This window comes from Protomyctophum parallelum, assembly GCF_964188405.1.
Source record: "Protomyctophum parallelum genome assembly, chromosome: 21".
Lineage (NCBI taxonomy): Eukaryota > Metazoa > Chordata > Actinopteri > Myctophiformes > Myctophidae > Protomyctophum > Protomyctophum parallelum.
This window is the reverse complement of record NC_139713.1, coordinates 3,074,863-3,092,928: the sequence shown is the minus strand read 5'-3', so window position 1 is coordinate 3,092,928 and position 18,066 is coordinate 3,074,863. Positions and strand designations below refer to the sequence as shown.

At 44.0% G+C, this 18,066-nt stretch overlaps 1 protein-coding gene across 1 annotated transcript in view; it reads left to right on the top strand.

Moving 5' to 3' along the window:
• Positions 1-18,066, top strand: part of LOC310878583 (uncharacterized protein) — a gene marked incomplete at both ends in the record, with an annotated part of 34,327 nt that overhangs the window by 5,675 nt on the left and 10,586 nt on the right. Inside the window, 16 exons of the mRNA XM_083792932.1 lie at positions 226-432; positions 623-898; positions 1,454-1,594; positions 1,766-1,889; positions 1,982-2,112; positions 2,344-2,457; positions 4,433-4,840; positions 6,678-6,808; positions 7,378-7,672; positions 8,938-9,024; positions 9,634-9,921; positions 10,660-10,866; positions 14,800-15,075; positions 15,460-15,687; positions 15,791-15,914; positions 16,024-16,925. Coding sequence (XP_083649058.1) covers positions 226-432; positions 623-898; positions 1,454-1,594; positions 1,766-1,889; positions 1,982-2,112; positions 2,344-2,457; positions 4,433-4,840; positions 6,678-6,808; positions 7,378-7,672; positions 8,938-9,024; positions 9,634-9,921; positions 10,660-10,866; positions 14,800-15,075; positions 15,460-15,687; positions 15,791-15,914; positions 16,024-16,925 — 3,939 coding nt within the window. The remainder of the gene's footprint in view (positions 1-225; positions 433-622; positions 899-1,453; positions 1,595-1,765; positions 1,890-1,981; positions 2,113-2,343; positions 2,458-4,432; positions 4,841-6,677; positions 6,809-7,377; positions 7,673-8,937; positions 9,025-9,633; positions 9,922-10,659; positions 10,867-14,799; positions 15,076-15,459; positions 15,688-15,790; positions 15,915-16,023; positions 16,926-18,066) is intronic.

Below are 18,066 nucleotides of genomic sequence, written 5' to 3'. Positions count from 1 at the left end.
ACATACATACATAAATACATACATACATACATACATACATACACAATTTATTTAGCCTTTTATCTCCATAATCTCTGCACTAAAAGATAAACAGATAAACAGATAATCGCACTATTCATATTATAACTGCTACTGTATTTATGTTGCTATAATTATACTGTTTGTGTTGACGTGAAAAGACTGGATGTGGATTATTGCTGTAATCTTTCCAACGTAATCTAACAGGTGGTGAAGCAGAATCTAACGGGTCTGCAGTGGATAACGGTCGAGCCTTGGACCGCTTACGTGGGACCCCAGAATCCTCACTTCACTCCGTCACTAGGGGGCAGCCTGGGCATCGCCATCCACCGTGGAGAGATACCGGGTCTCAGGGAGTTCTTGTCGAAGATACATCCTGACAATGACCCAGACAGCAGCCATGAAAATTCCTTAGTGAGTGTAGAAGTAGGAGTAGTATTAGTAGTATTGTCAATTTTTTTTTTTTCAAAATGAGGTTTGTTTCATGAGTACATTCACACATACAGTAACATTCACAGAACGTATGAATACAAATGTTTTGTTTAATTTGGTCCTTCATGCACACTGGATAACGGGCCTTAAGTATTCATTGTGTTCTCTTCAGGTGAGGAGGTTATGGGAGCACATATTTCAGTGTAAATTTGTACCCCTTCCACCAGAGTGGCTGGACGCTGGTGGAAGGGTGTGTAGTGGACAAGAGGACCTACAGACAGCAGATACCACCCTGTTGGATGTGTCTGACCTCAGGCCAGAGTACAATGTGTACAAGGCTGTGTACGCTCTGGCCCACGCCCTCCATGACATGCTGCAGTGTGTCCCAGGAAGAGGGCCTTTCCCTGGGCACAGCTGTGCCACTCTGCAGACTATAAAGCCATGGCAGGTGGGACATGACTTCACAGTTTACCATAGAGTTATTCATTTCAATGGAAGTTGCTCACTGGAGCTTGAAGCCCCCGGAAGAGCGCTCTACTTCCACGTTTTTCTTGCTAACTCCATGAAGGTGCCTGCATGGATTCATGATCTAGCGTATTAAACGCTGCAGCTGCATGCGCGCTCTTTTGCTCGTGCATGCATTTCACCCGCCTGCAGATCCAGCTTCGGCAAGTAGGATAGGGCGGCTCCATCGTTCCCCAGACGCTCTGGGGAGGCTGCAGTTTACCCGTTACTATTTCTAGATTCGTTATAAGTTGTTCATTAATAACGAATATATAAAATAAGACATTGGTAAAAAAAATAAGAAAAAGAAAACCTATATTGGAATGAAAACAAGTATACCTTTTATAATCGTGATGTGTAGTATTTTGAATACATATTGACTGGCAGTACCTCAGTATTTATGCAGTGACACTGTTGCAGAGAATGGAGTGCTTATTATGTTGAGGTGAATGCACACAATGTCTGTAAACGTCTCTTACTCTCCACCATGTTGCTCTAGCTTGTGCATTACCTGCAAAAGATCAACTTCACTGTGGAATTTGGCGATCAAGTATCATTTGACGAGAATGGCGATCCTTTACCCATCTATGATATCGTAAACTGGGCGTGGCTCCCCGATGGAAGCACAACGGTTCTCGAAGTAGGTGTCTTCAAGAATACAGCTTCTGCGGGTGAAGAACTCATCCTTGAGGAAGACAGAATCATCTGGAGCTTTGAATACAACAAGGTCACAGCTTTCCAACGTAGCTATAAATGTTGAGCTCATGATGTGAACGTAATTTTGTTTGATCGTAGTATGTTTCTTCTGTAGCCTCCTCGGTCGGTGTGCAGTGACAGCTGTTCTCCTGGAACCCGTGTGGCCAGAAGGAAAGGAGAACCTGTCTGCTGCTTTGACTGCATCGCTTGTTCTGAGGGAGAGATCAGCAATGAGACAGGTAGGCGAACAATGCATCATCTATCTATCTACTCTCTCTCTCTCTCTCTCTGATACTGTACTTGTCTGTCCCTTTTATCTTGCCCTTTTTAGACTCCACAGAGTGCACCAGTTGTCCAGAGGACTTCTGGTCCAGTCCCCAGCGTGACCACTGTGTCCCTAAGATCATGGAGTTCCTCTCCTACCACGAGCCCCTGGGTATCTCCTTGACAACCATCTCATTGGTAGGCACACTTATTTGTGCCATTGCCCTGGGAATCTTCATCTATCACCAAAGCACACCCATGGTGCGCGCCAACAACTCAGAACTCAGTTTCCTTCTGTTGATGTCACTCAAACTATGTTTCTTGTGTTCACTTCTGTTCATTGGCCGTCCCAGACTCTGGACTTGTCAGCTGAGACATGCTGCATTCGGGATCAGCTTTGTGTTGTGTATCTCCTGTATCCTGGTAAAGACTATGGTGGTGTTGGCCGTGTTCAAGGCCTCCAAGCCTGGGGGTGCAGACATCATGAAGTTGTTTGGTGCCATGCAGCAGAGAGGAACAGTCCTGGTTCTTACTTTCATCCAGGCAATAATCTGCATAGCCTGGCTTGTGTCTGCTTCACCAACTCCTCATAAAAACACTCAATACCACAGTGATAAGATAGTCTATGAGTGTGATGTTGGATCAACAGTTGGTTTTGGAGTGTTGTTAGGTTACATTGGTCTACTGGCACTCCTCAGCTTCCTCCTAGCATTCATGGCACGGAACCTTCCAGACAACTTCAACGAAGCAAAGTTAATCACGTTCAGCATGTTGATCTTCTGTGCCGTGTGGATAGCCTTCATCCCAGCATATATCAGCTCTCCAGGCAAATATGCAGATGTAGTGGAGATATTTGCTATCTTAGCGTCTAGTTTTGGCATTCTGGTGGCACTGTTTGGACCAAAATGCTATATAATGCTTTTGAAACCTGAGAGAAACACCAAGAAATCCATCATGGGTCGAGGTGCCACCAAGACATAGAAGCGGGAACAAGAATACATGTTTATAACAAGTGTATATTGGTTGGTATCTTTGTTTGCTGAAAACCTTGCTAGTACATTTTGCATTATGTGTTTATGTTTGTGCATGGTTTGGCATGGAGATAAAACTACAAATTTGCTATGGTTGTTGTCATTGACTTGTCTGATTAATTGGATAACCTTGGGGCGGTCTGCTAAAGTGTACAGACTACAGAACCAAGAAAGGTTTAATCAATTGCTGCTGCTGTATCTGTGTTCGCTCATGTTGAATTTAGGTGAAAGTATGTGCGCTAAACTCGCTTATGAAATTAAATGAATGGCATCTAAAAAATACGGTGAATACAGCTTTCTGCTTCCTTGGGCCGACGGCCTGGAATAAACTCGATTTGCTCGACGTCCCATTGGTCCGACGGGTCCCATTATAACTAGCTTTATACTACCTATACTTAATACTAACTTAATGTGTGTTGGACTATAGAGCGTCACAGTCCCGCCCCCTTCCATGACGACGCCAGGCCCAGGAAATGAATCTCAATGCATTTTTCCCATAGACATTTCAAAAAGTATTTATTTAAGCCAACTCGAGTCGTGACAAATGTTGACAACAAACACAATATTTTGGACGCACACACACACACACACCTTTGTTTACCAGAGAGACGCTGAATCTGGGATTGATTATTTCAACCATGTTTTGCCAGGAGGGACAGTGAGGACATAATATCACATACAGTGTATAGCGTTTTGTGTTTTTTGCCTTTATTGATAGGGTACAGTAATTAGACAGGAAAGGGGGAGAGAGATGGAGAGTGACTCGGGAGTCGAACCCGCGGCTATGACCACAAATGTCCCAGGAAACTAGCTAGCCTGGCAACCCAGTCTGCTGCGCCCTGAGAGAACAGAGCAGGTGATTTATATTGTTTTGGTTAGGTGTTCCATCATGCTGGTTTGAAGCACGGCTAGATGGCTGTTTCAACCAATCAGATTTGTATAATTCCACACAGTACTGTACGTCTAGTCCCATTTTCTCTGCCTCTTTCTTCCTTAATAGTTGTTCTCTTTTACCGCTGTTTTCGCCGCGTGCAGTGTAGTCGCGTAGTTGGTAGCATATCGTGCATTATGTCAATTCGTCCAGCGGAGGGCAGCGTCGTCTCGTCTTTCTGGCATGAATATATACCAAGAAGACAGGGATGCCCCCCCCCTGTCAGACCAGTGGTTCCCAAAGTGAGGTCCGGGGACCCCTAGGGGTCCTTGGGGTAGTTCCAGGGGTCCCCAGCTAAATGATAGGAAACAAATGTACCCTTCACTCTGAGAGAATACACTACATTGGAGGTCCCAGAGACATAAATGCCATTAAATAGGGGGCCTAATTCAGGTCAAACTGGAGGCCCTTGAAATGAAAATGGTTGAAAATCACTGCTAGAGCCGCATAAATCTTCTCTTATTGAGGTCCTTGGCATTACGTTTTCAAATGGGGGGGTCAGCAGGCTATTGAGTATCCTTTTGGGCGTCCTTGACATGAAAAGGTTTGGGAAAAGACACACACAGGCACCACCGCCAACACCAGAAAGAGCCCCACTGAACGCAGTTTCACCGCCAACACCAGAAAGAGCCCCACTGAACGCAGTTTCACCGCCAACACCAGAAAGAGCCCCACTGAACGCAGTTTCACCGCCAACACCAGAAAGAGCCCCACTGAACGCAGTTTCACCGCCAACACCAGAAAGAGCCCCACTGAACCCAGTTTCACCGCCAACACCAGAAAGAGCCCCACTGAACCCAGTTTCACCAGAAAGAGCCCCACTGAACCCAGTTTCACCGCCAACACCAGAAAGAGCCCCACTGAACCCAGTTTCACCGCCAACACCAGAAAGAGCCCCTGCACTGAACCCAGTTTCGGCACAACAATGGGGTCAAATTGGTTCTCCTTCCATGCCGCCCTGAACGTGGAGCGCCCTACCAACAGTCATGACAAAGGGTGACTCCTTAAAACCCTCTTTCAGAACCGCTCTAAAATAAAAGTGCGCCTACAGGTGGCTGCAAATTGGAACTGCAGGCCCCTGTAAAAAAGTCTAAGCTTATCCTATGAAAATGGCCACCCCTTTGTTTGCAAAATTCTATTCTCTGCCAATCACATGTTTTTACTTTTTTCTTTTTTTTTTGGTGCAACCACTCCAAGGAACAGCAATGTCCGTGTTCACCTATGTGACGTTAACCTACGTACCTATGTGACTACCTATGTGACGTTAACCTACCTACCTATGTGACGACCTATGTGACGTTAACCTACCTACCTATGTGACTATGAGCACCAGTATGACTATGAGTACCAGTAGGGGTGCTGACAGAGAGAGAGAGAGAGAGAAGGGGAGGGGGAGAGAGAGAGAGAGAGAGGGGAGTTGCAACACTCAGTTCACACAGGTGTGAATTTTTTTCATCACTTTTTTTGTGTTTTTACACTACATGGCTGCAGCTATTGATTGTCCTATACCGCACAGATTATTGTATCGCTAGCAACACTGCAGAGCTCAAGAACCTGATGCTAGAAAGGAGCAGAGCCTTAGATATAGACAGAGTTACGCAAACTGCTTTCACTTCATGGGGCTTCAGTCCAATGGAGGCTCTCCTACATAGACTTCTATTGGCTTCAGTCCAATGGAGGCTCTCCTACATAGACTTCTATTGGCTTCAGTCCAATGGAGGCTCTCCTACATAGACTACTATTGGTCACATCATGGGGCTTCAGTCCAATGGAGGCTCTCCTACGTAGACTTCTATTGGTCACTTCATGGGGCTTCAGTCCAATGGAGGCTCTCCTACATAGACTCCTATTGGTCACTTCATGGGGCTTCAGTCCAATGGAGGCTCTCCTACATAGACTTCTATTGGTCACTTCATGGGGCTTCAGTCCAATGGAGGCTCTCCTACGTAGACTTCTATTGGTCACTTCATGGGGCTTCAGTCCAATGGAGGCTCTCCTACATAGACTCCTATTGGTCACTTCATGGGGCTTCAGTCCAATGGAGGCTCTCCTACATAGACTCATATTGGTCACTTCATGGGGCTTCAGTCCAATGGAGGCTCTCCTACATAGACTTCTATTGAGAATGGGGACAACCGACTGGGACGAGTCCTGGACCGGAAGTTGGCAGAAATGTATTGGACTCAGGGCAACAGCCCAGCTTTAATGATCTTAAATTAGATTGTTTTGTAGTAATAGTACAACATAAACATTAAAGAGACTTTAGTTGTTGCTGTACAATACTTAAAAACAGTCATGTTGCACACATGCTTAAAATAGCTCTTATTTGCGCCGCCCTCGTTGAAAACCAACTCCAGCTTGTCTCAGTTCAGTTCAGGCTGCATGGCCAGCGCTCGAGCGCTCGGTTTCTGCCCCCTCAATGTCGTAACTCTTTAGATGGCTCTGGAAAGGAGGAAGCAGAGGTACAGTACACACACACACACACGCACGCACGCACGCTACATATTGTCGCATCACGGGACATCATCAAATTTGGTATGACAGGACGTTCTATATGTTTAGCCCTGCCCCTATTTCTGCCTCTGCCCATGCACGATTACATAGTGGCACACAGGGGATGGCACAGTGCTGGTTATAAAATGTGGCAACTGGACAAAGGGTTTAGACAGAGGAGAGAGAACACACACACAGCCATGAGGCTTTCTCTAGACACACACCTCCTGTACTTGACCTTGATGATGTCGTTGTTGTTCCCTCCAGTCTGTGCTGTGTCTTCCTCCCCTAACTCCTGTGAGTTGCAGGCACAGTTTGATCTCAACAGAGTGTCCGAGGCTGGGCACTTGGTCCTGGGCGGCCTGTTCACTATACACTCCTTCTCTGTCTTCCCCGAGCTGTCTTTCACCGCCAGGCCACAGGACCCCACGTGCTATGGGTGAGTATGCTATGGGTGAGTATGCTATGGGTGAGTATGCTATGGGTGAGTATGTATGGGACGCTAAAGAGTTATCCTAAAGATACTTTTATAAGGGATGTTATTCAATGTTTACTCCTCATTTCAAGTATCGCACAATGATGAACAAACGGCAAGCATGCGAACAGGGAACTTGTTTTGATAGTTCCAGTGGATTCTCTGATTGATTGATTGATTGAAGAAATTTAATACAGTAAACAGTATGCAGAATGGATACATTTCAAATGAAAGCACAACTCTGTACAAAGACTGTTACTGTGGACGATAAAGAATTACACTGGTTTACAACAGGGTCCACCTTCTGTTACTGTGGACGACACACTGGTAAAGCATTACACTGGTTTACAACAGGGTCCACCTTTTTCAACGCATCAGAACATTTAGATATGCACAAATATACACTAAAAAGGGGAAAAAAACATATACATTAAGGGGAAACGCGGGTGGGGGGGGGGAGATTTTACTGATTATCTGAGTTCTACAACAATAAACATTCATGGTGTAAAAGTGACATGTTTTGTGTGTTATAGATTTGACGTGGAAATGTTCCGGTACGCCCAGACCATGGCTTTCGCCATCGCCGAGATCAACGGCAGCCCCAGCCTGCTGCCCGACGTCGCCCTGGGATACAGTCTCTACGACACCTGCTACTCGCTCGGAGTCGCGTTCCGCGCAGCGTTGTCGTTGGTCAGCGGCAGAGAGGAGCGGATTCGATGGGACGAGAGCTGCGCCGGGTCGCCTCCGGTGCTCGGTATCGTGGGCGCCGATTCCTCGACACATACTATCGCCACCTCTAGTGTTTTAGGTTTGTACAGAGTGCCCCTGGTAAGTTTGATTGATTGATTGATTGATTGATTGATTGATTGGTGTATTGAACATAAACAGCAACAGAGTTCAGTCAAGTACTCAGTTCAAAAGGGATAGCACCAAAATTTTCCATTTAGGCCCTATGCAATCAATACATAGAAAGAAAATGTATAAATCAAGTGACAGACATAATCATAACAGCAGAATTGCCAGCCTCTGTCATTTAACACGCCCTGCTCCAAAAACGAACCTCCTTAAACAAACAGTTATGTATCGATCAATATCATTTTGGAACATGTTACCGCCTCACATTAACATAACACAAAATAAATTATCTTTCAAATATGCTTTAAAGGAACACTTGCTACAGCTGACCACATGACCATAATGTTATTCTTATTGTGTTGCATTTAATTTTATAGAATAAATTGTAATCATGTATTTTCATGTATTTAATTACCGTATGTATTTTTTGTATGTATTTTATATGGACCCCAGGAAGATTAGCTGTCGCCCCGGCGTCAGCTAATGGGGATCCATTCAATAAGCAAATGACATAAAGAACAACATAATTTAATATCATCAATTACAACAAAGAAATCTAAATCATTTCAGCTCGCTGCTTGAATCCCACGGTACCATCACCACTTTTTGACGTGCTTCATTTTGGTTATAACAATGTTCTGTTGTTCCTGTTTGAAATAATTAGCCCACTCATAATAGGCAGTGCATGTGAGCAGAGAGGGCAGGTGTTGTTGCTTTTTATTTTAGGGTGCGGCAGGTCTTCTTCAACATAGTGCATTTGTGTTGGAGGTTTGAATCTCTGCCCATAAGGCTGGAAGTAGGAAATATGAACCAGAGTCAACAATGTGGGGAAACTCAGTGTTAACTAAATGCCTCACTGGCCTCAAAATACTATACTCTTTTACATGTTTGAAGTGTGAACTAAGTGTACATGCTTTGAACATGCTTGAATACAGTATGTTAACATATAGCTCCTTATGCTATATTCTTAGTTAGATAAGAGATAGGGCCGTGTGTGGTAGAAGTTGCATTGTATTTGTAGCAGCGAGCGAAATCTATACACAAGTATTAGTGAGTGATTTTGAGCAGAGCACGGAATAATGTATTTGGGCAGTGAGGCGTATACAGTAGCATTTGCTGTGTGTTTTAATTACATAACAGATGTTTTGTGCCTCTCGCAGGTGAGTTACTGTTGTTGTTGTTGTTGTTGTTACAGGTGAGTTACTGTTGTTGTTGTTGTTTTGTTGTTGTTGTTACAGGTGAGTTACTATGCCATGTGTTCCTGTCTGAGTGACAGGGATAAGTACCCGTCCTTCTTTAGAACCATTCCAAGTGGGGCCTTCCAGGTACATTTCAGACAAAGTATTATGTTGGCATAATATCAAGCAGTACATTTCCCACTGACACACATGACAAAATAAAATAGTCCCTCGAGTGCAGGGGTGTCCAAACGCTTTTAAAGTATTTAAGTCATAACAAGTCATACAGTGTACAAATATCAATATAACAATAGCAGTATCAATATTTGTAGCCAAATGTAAGTCACTCGGTTAACCCAGTGCATGGCTATTCTTTTTACAGTTTAATCATTTGTTTTATACAGTATATATTTTTTATTTTCTTTAATTTATTTTCTTCTTTTTTTCAAATGGCAGTGTAGTCAATTGCAACCAGATGTTAAAAGGTCTCTACAAATTTGTAATTACAATAAATATGCTATACTTTCACCTCTAGAGAATGAAACAACACAAGGAACAAGCCGTTTATATAGGAATATATATATATATATATATATATATATATATATATATATAATATTGAGAAATAGCCTATTTGTGCAGGTCAATTTCAAAACACTGACTATACTGGTGGGCCATTAAAAACAAACAAACAAATAAGTAAACAAGCAAGCAAACAAACAGGAAGGAGTCCAGATATAAAATCTGCCCCACCAGGTGCGCGCTATGCTCCAGATTCTGCGGCGGTTCCGTTGGACCTGGGCTGGACTGCTGATAGGCGACGACGCCTACGGCCGCAACGCCGCCCGCATCTTCCAGTCCGAGCTGCACGACGGCGGCGCCCGCTCTGGTTCTGGTTCTGGTTGTCTGGCCTACCTGGAGGTGCTGCCCTGGGACAGCGACCCGGCGGAACTCCAGAGGATCGTCACCGTGATGAAGACCTCCACGGCCCGCGTGGTCGTGGTGTTTGCGTACGGGATCCATATGATCAACCTGTTGCAGGAGGTTCGGCTCGGGGGGGGGGGGGGGGGGGGGGGGGGGGGTTTGATACGTGGGAATTTAGGGATTCATAAGGCTGTCTTGGTCCGACTTGGTGTCGAACATTGATGTAACCCTAACCCGGCAGTTTTATTTTAGATTATATTGTTATAATGTATAATATTTCTTTATATAACTTATGTTTCTGGGAAGTTTATACTGTAGCAGTGGTTCCCAAAGTGGGGTCTGGGGACCCCCAGGGGTCATTGAGGGAGTTCCAGGGGGTCCCCAGCTAAATGATAGTTTGGAACCAAAATGGACCCTTATGGGTCTGTAACTCTGAGAGTGTACACATGGAACCAAATGGACCCTAATGGGTCAATTTGGTTCCATTTGTACACTCTCAGAGTTAAATTAACATTGATTTTACAATATAAATTGGGGGTCCCAGAGATAGAAATGCCATTAAATGGGGGTCCGTAGACTAATGCATGTCAAACTGGGGGTCCTTGAAATTAAACCAGTTGAGAATCACTGCTAGAGCATAACGAATAACAAATCTTGTTATGGGGGGGGGGGGGGGGGAGGTCCTTGGCATATCTCTGCAAATGGGGGTCCGTGGGCTGATTAGTGACAATTTGGGGGTCCTTGACGTGAAAAGGTTTGGGAACCAGTGGTTTATAGAACACTGGCTTATAGCTGTGCCATTTGCCTTTCTATATAATTATTACTAATCCATTATTTGCCCAACAACACACTCAACAGGTGGTGAAGCAGGAGGTGAGCGGTCTGCAGTGGGTAGCCGATGTGTGCTGGAGCACAGACCCCAACCTCCAGACGCCTGGCCTCATGCCCTACCTGGGAGGAGCGCTGGGCATCGCGGTCCGCCGCGGAGAGATACCAGGTCTCAAGGACTTCTTGTTAAAAATACACCCTGACAATGACCCTGGCAACAGCCATGAACATAGCATAGTGAGTCCCACAGTATATGTTCTTATAGTTCTTGGAGTAAAGTATCAGCATATCCCCTAAAGTTTGACACACATGCTTATTAGTCTATACCAGGGGGGCAGTCAGCCAGATATTTCGTGAAGCCTCATTTGAAATCGGTAGTTCATATAATGGCCTGTTGTGGCGCTGGACTGGACCCAAAAAGCCCCATAGCTCCATAAAGGCCCATGTATTTTGGCCCAACTTCACCTAGACTGTATTACCTTAATAAACATGGTCATGAATACTTTCTTCTTCCAGTCACTAGTTTAAAGTCTCATTTCTAATGTCATAATATTATTTTTGGAAAATTATGGTCCCATTAATTAAAAAAATGACCATAAAGTCGCGTATGTTCTGAGGGGCGTGGCTACCGTTACAGTCTATGATCGGGATTCCCCTCCCACTCAAGAGTCTTCTCCTCCCACTCGAGTCAAAATAAAAACCAACAGAGAAGAAGGGGGGGAAGTCCCGCCTCGTTGTCTGGGCAGCCAATGACCAGCTGGTACAAAACGGAGCCAGCCAATGGCCAGCTGGTACCAAACGGATCTAGAAAGATGGCGACTTACATCAGGAATTAACATATTATTACAGGCTTCATTTTACGTTCATGTTAGACCCGGGGAACGCTTTGTCCATATGTTTTACAGTCTATGTGGTCTATACTGGAATTTTCATGAACCCAGAAATGGTGATTAGTACAAACTTTTATGATATAAATGTTATCTATAGGCCTAATGGATGAAATTAAGCTTGGCTGCTAAAAGTTGCACGTTGAGCAATTTGAGTAATTAGCATAATATGTGACCATAACATTAACATCATTCATTTCATCATTCTATAAGTATAGCCTGTGACATGTCAAACTAAGGGGTTTTCGTCATTCTGAATCCATTCCAAGCATTAGTTTTGCACAAAATAACACTAAACGCCCATAGCCGTAATCACAAATGTGATGAGGTCAGCACATTTGGGCAGGTGCTACTTAAGTTGTAGCTACTCTTACAGTTTTCAGGTTTTTTTATGTTATATTATGTAAAGTCGACTTCATATAGGGAATCATGTGCTTGCATTTTGCTTAACAATATTATGGTTTGTAATTTAATTGATATTACGGTAATTTAGGCTAAAATGTCACCTGCCCGTGTGTTGAAACACAGTCCGGCCCTTGACTTCTACCAATTTCTTTATTTTTAGTTTGACATCCCTGTGTCTTATTTTGGCCCACCGTGTATTTGAGTTTGACATCCCTGTGTCTTCATTGTGTTTCTTCAGGTGAGGCAGTTTGACATCCCTGTGTCTTCATTGTGTTTCTTCAGGTGAGGCAGTTTGACATCCCTGTGTCTTCATTGTGTTTCTTCAGGTGAGGCAGTTTGACATCCCTGTGTCTTCATTGTGTTTCTTTAGGTGAGGCAGTTTGACATCCCTGTGTCTTCATTGTGTTTCTTTAGGTGAGGCAGTTTGACATCCCTGTGTCTTCATTGTGTTTCTTTAGGTGAGGCAGTTTGACATCCCTGTGTCTTCATTGTGTTTCTTTAGGTGAGGCAGTTTGACATCCCTGTGTCTTCATTGTGTTTCTTTAGGTGAGGCAGTTTGACATCCCTGTGTCTTCATTGTGTTTCTTCAGGTGAGGCAGTTTGACATCCCTGTGTCTTCATTGTGTTTCTTCAGGTGAGGCAGTTTGACATCCCTGTGTCTTCATTGTGTTTCTTTAGGTGAGGCAGTTTGACATCCCTGTGTCTTCATTGTGTTTCTTTAGGTGAGGCAGTTTGACATCCCTGTGTCTTCATTGTGTGTCTTCAGGTGAGGCAGTTTGACATCCCTGTGTCTTCATTGTGTTTCTTTAGGTGAGGCAGTTTGACATCCCTGTATCTTCATTGTGTTTCTTTAGGTGAGGCAGTTTGACATCCCTGTGTCTTCATTGTGTTTCTTTAGGTGAGGCAGTTTGACATCCCTGTGTCTTCATTGTGTTTCTTTAGGTGAGGCAGTTTGACATCCCTGTGTCTTCATTGTGTTTCTTTAGGTGAGGCAGTTTGACATCCCTGTGTCTTCATTGTGTTTCTTCAGGTGAGGCAGTTTGACATCCCTGTGTCTTCATTGTGTTTCTTCAGGTGAGGCAGTTTGACATCCCTGTGTCTTCATTGTGTTTCTTTAGGTGAGGCAGTTTGACATCCCTGTGTCTTCATTGTGTGTCTTCAGGTGAGGCAGTTTGACATCCCTGTGTCTTCATTGTGTTTCTTTAGGTGAGGCAGTTTGACATCCCTGTGTCTTCATTGTGTTTCTTCAGGTGAGGCAGTTTGACATCCCTGTGTCTTCATTGTGTTTCTTTAGGTGAGGCAGTTTGACATCCCTGTGTCTTCATTGTGTTTCTTCAGGTGAGGCAGTTTGACATCCCTGTGTCTTCATTGTGTTTCTTTAGGTGAGGCAGTTTGACATCCCTGTGTCTTCATTGTGTTTCTTCAGGTGAGGCAGTTTGACATCCCTGTGTCTTCATTGTGTTTCTTTAGGTGAGGCAGTTTGACATCCCTGTGTCTTCATTGTGTTTCTTCAGGTGAGGCAGTTTGACATCCCTGTGTCTTCATTGTGTTTCTTCAGGTGAGGCAGTTTGACATCCCTGTGTCTTCATTGTGTTTCTTTAGGTGAGGCAGTTTGACATCCCTGTGTCTTCATTGTGTTTCTTCAGGTGAGGCAGTTTGACATCCCTGTGTCTTCATTGTGTTTCTTCAGGTGAGGCAGTTTGACATCCCTGTGTCTTCATTGTGTTTCTTTAGGTGAGGCAGTTTGACATCCCTGTGTCTTCATTGTGTTTCTTTAGGTGAGGCAGTTTGACATCCCTGTGTCTTCATTGTGTTTCTTTAGGTGAGGCAGTTTGACATCCCTGTGTCTTCATTGTGTTTCTTCAGGTGAGGCAGTTTGACATCCCTGTGTCTTCATTGTGTTTCTTTAGGTGAGGCAGTTTGACATCCCTGTGTCTTCATTGTGTTTCTTCAGGTGAGGCAGTTTGACATCCCTGTGTCTTCATTGTGTTTCTTTAGGTGAGGCAGTTTGACATCCCTGTGTCTTCATTGTGTTTCTTCAGGTGAGGCAGTTTGACATCCCTGTGTCTTCATTGTGTTTCTTCAGGTGAGGCAGTTTGACATCCCTGTGTCTTCATTGTGTTTCTTCAGGTGAGGCAGTTTGACATCCCTGTGTCTTCATTGTGTTTCTTTAGGTGAGGCAGTTTGACATCCCTGTGTCTTCATTGTGTTTCTTCAGGTGAGGCAGTTTGACATCCCTGTGTCTTCATTGTGTTTCTTTAGGTGAGGCAGTTTGACATCCCTGTGTCTTCATTGTGTTTCTTTAGGTGAGGCAGTTTGACATCCCTGTGTCTTCATTGTGTTTCTTTAGGTGAGGCAGTTTGACATCCCTGTGTCTTCATTGTGTTTCTTCAGGTGAGGCAGTTTGACATCCCTGTGTCTTCATTGTGTTTCTTTAGGTGAGGCAGTTTGACATCCCTGTGTCTTCATTGTGTTTCTTCAGGTGAGGCAGTTTGACATCCCTGTGTCTTCATTGTGTTTCTTTAGGTGAGGCAGTTTGACATCCCTGTGTCTTCATTGTGTTTCTTCAGGTGAGGCAGTTTGACATCCCTGTGTCTTCATTGTGTTTCTTTAGGTGAGGCAGTTTGACATCCCTGTGTCTTCATTGTGTTTCTTTAGGTGAGGCAGTTTGACATCCCTGTGTCTTCATTGTGTTTCTTTAGGTGAGGCAGTTTGACATCCCTGTGTCTTCATTGTGTTTCTTTAGGTGAGGCAGTTTGACATCCCTGTGTCTTCATTGTGTTTCTTCAGGTGAGGCAGTTTGACATCCCTGTGTCTTCATTGTGTTTCTTTAGGTGAGGCAGTTTGACATCCCTGTGTCTTCATTGTGTTTCTTCAGGTGAGGCAGTTTTGGGAGCAAACATTTCGGTGTAAATTTGCGCCCCTTCCACCAGAGTGGGTGCCTGCAGGTGGAAGGGTGTGCAGTGGACAAGAGGACCTGGCGACATCAGGAACTACCCTTTTCGATGTGTCTAACCTCAGGCTAGAGTACAATGTGTACAAGGCTGTGTACGCTCTGGCCCACGCCCTCCATGCCATGCTGCAGTGTGTCCCAGGAAGAGGGCCTTTCCCTGGGCACAGCTGTGCCACTTTGCAGACCATACAGCCATGGCAGGTGGGATATATGACTCCACAGTTTACCTATAACTATATGTATAGTTTGAATCTAACTTAAGGCCTAAGGTGACCACGGCTCCGGGGGTGAGGTGACCACCGCATTCTCTCTTTTCTCTTACACGTACCGCTTGACACTAACTGTAGTAATGTTTGAAGCAGTAACACAGTTCCACGGAAGCCTTAGTATGTGAAGGCCATTATTTTACTATGCTGCTGTCCAGAAAATGAATGCTGCCCCCTGAGCCAACGTTGAATAGTCCATAAATTATAGACAGAGGCTTCGACATAATAGAGTTCAATACTAAATACTAACTATTTAATACAATTCCTGTCAATGTAACTGTCGTGTATATATTGTATACATTTTTATGTATCGTCATAGCTTGTTTATTACTTGGAAAAGATCAACTTCACCACATCATTTGGTGATCGTGTGTATTTTGATGAAAATGGGGATTCTTTACCAACCTATGATGTCATGAACTGGGCGTGGCTCCCTGACGGAAGCGTACAGGTTCACAGTGTGGGCGTGGTCAAGAAAACGGCCTCCGCTGGTGAAGAGCTCATCCTCGATGAAGAGCGGATCTTCTGGAACTTTGAATACAAAAAGGTAACTTTTATTGCATCCTTATGTATAACTATAATGTCAAGCTCATGCCTGAAATGCAATTTAGTTCACACTGAGCATTGATCATTGCTACTGTGCCCTGTAGCCTCCTCGGTCGGTGTGCAGTGACAGCTGTTCTCCTGGAACCCGCATGGCCAGAAGGAAAGGAGAACCTGTCTGCTGCTTTGACTGCATCGCTTGCTCTGAGGGAGAGACCAGCAATGAGACTGGTAGGTTTAAATCATGTATACAATGTGCGGTTACTTACAATGACTTTAAAAAATACATAATAATAATCTTTCCATCCAATGATACTGGTATACTTGTCTGTAATGTCAGACTCCACAGAGTGCACCAGTTGTCCAGAGGACTTCTGGTCCAGTCCCCAGCGTGACCACTGTGTCCCTAAGATCATGGAGTTCCTCTCCTACCACGAGGCCCTGGGTATCTCCTTGACAACCATCTCATTGGTAGGCACACTTATCTGTGCCATTGTCCTGGGAATCTTCATCTATTATCGAAACACACCCATGGTGCGCGCCAACAACTCAGAACTCAGCTTCCAACTTTTGCTTTCACTCAAATTATGTTTCTTGTGTTCACTTCTGTTCATTGGCCGTCCCAGACTCTGGACTTGTCAGCTGAGACATGCAGCATTCGGGATCAGCTTTGTGTTGTGTATCTCCTGTATCCTGGTAAAGACTATGGTGGTGTTGGCCGTGTTCAAGGCCTCCAAGCCTGGGGGTGCAGACATCATGAAGTGGTTTGGTCCTATGCAGCAGAGAGGAACAGTCCTGGTTCTTACTTCCATCCAGGCAATAATCTGCATAGTCTGGCTTGTGTCTGCTTCACCAACTCCTCATAAAAACACTCAATACCACAATGATAAGATAGTCTATGAGTGTGATGTTGGATCAACAGTTGGTTTTGGAGTGTTGTTAGGTTACATTGGTTTACTGGCACTCCTCAGCTTCCTCCTAGCATTCATGGCACGGAATCTTCCAGACAACTTCAACGAAGCAAAGTTAATCACGTTCAGCATGTTGATCTTCTGCGCCGTGTGGATAGCCTTCATCCCAGCATATATCAGCTCTCCAGGCAAATATGCAGATGTAGTGGAGATATTTGCTATCTTAGCGTCTAGTTTTGGCATTCTGGTGGCGCTGTTTGGACCAAAGTGTTATATAATCCTTTTGAAACCCGAGAAAAACACCAAGAAGTCCATCATGGGTCGAGGTGCCGTCAAGACATAGAAACACACATTCAATGTCAAAATTATGTTTCTCTGTCTGCAATTTATACCAATAATACCAAGTGCATAATTTAATGTTTTATTGCTGGTAACTAGAGTTGCTGCGATCATGTTTTTAGCAATTTAGGCATTTAGCAGACGCTCTTGATCCAGAGCGACTTACATTTAAGCAAAAACAAAGCATGGCATACATCACATATATAAAAAACATGAATTGTGTATAAGCTAAGAATGTAACAGTGGAGTATCTATGTCAACTATACATACTATACTATATTATATGTTATACAATATACATGTGTACTATAAAGTGCTATGACTACATAAAATGCAATTATAGTGCTGTCTACGTAACGAGCTATAAGTCTGTCTAAAATACTATCTAAGTTGACATAAGTCGACATGTTCTACATGTTTCATGTAAAACACAATGAAACATCTTATACAAGGCCTCTACCTATGTCAAACACATTGAAACATTGTACAAGAAATATAGTTTATCCAGAATACATGATTGCAGTATATAAAACAAGAACAACAAAAAACAACATGATTAGAATACTTGGTTATCTACAGTACATGATTATAGAAAAAAAAAAAAAGATGATACAAAGACATAATTAAGTGATCTGGTCAATTAAGTGGGTCCTAAATGTATGTTTTAATGAAGTAGAATTTGATGAGATTGCTGGTTGTGGTTGTCCAGAACCGCCCCAGAAAGGCCTCTTCCCGGGCTCTGGACCAGGCTCCATATATGGACATCATAATTATCTGACATCACAACACTCCATATTTGGGCATGCCTGACACAGAACTCCATTATATAAGAACTAGAAAAAGTGCCCCTCAGGGAACATGCAGGTCTCCACCCGGCCAGGTCAGGTTGTGGCCTCCTGGTGGCGCTATAATAGGCCAAAGTGAAAAGGGTGCCATTTGTTCTTACGCCTTTGATGCAGGCAATTGGATGATTTGAGGCATTTTGTTCCAAAAATGTGTTTAGCAACAATCCACCTGTTGGTGGCGCTATATCAGGTCAATGTGAACAGGGTGGGATATATTCCTCAGCCTAGTAGGAAAGTGTGTGAAAGATTTCACGTAAACTGCACGCTGCGTTCATGATTTGAGGCTTT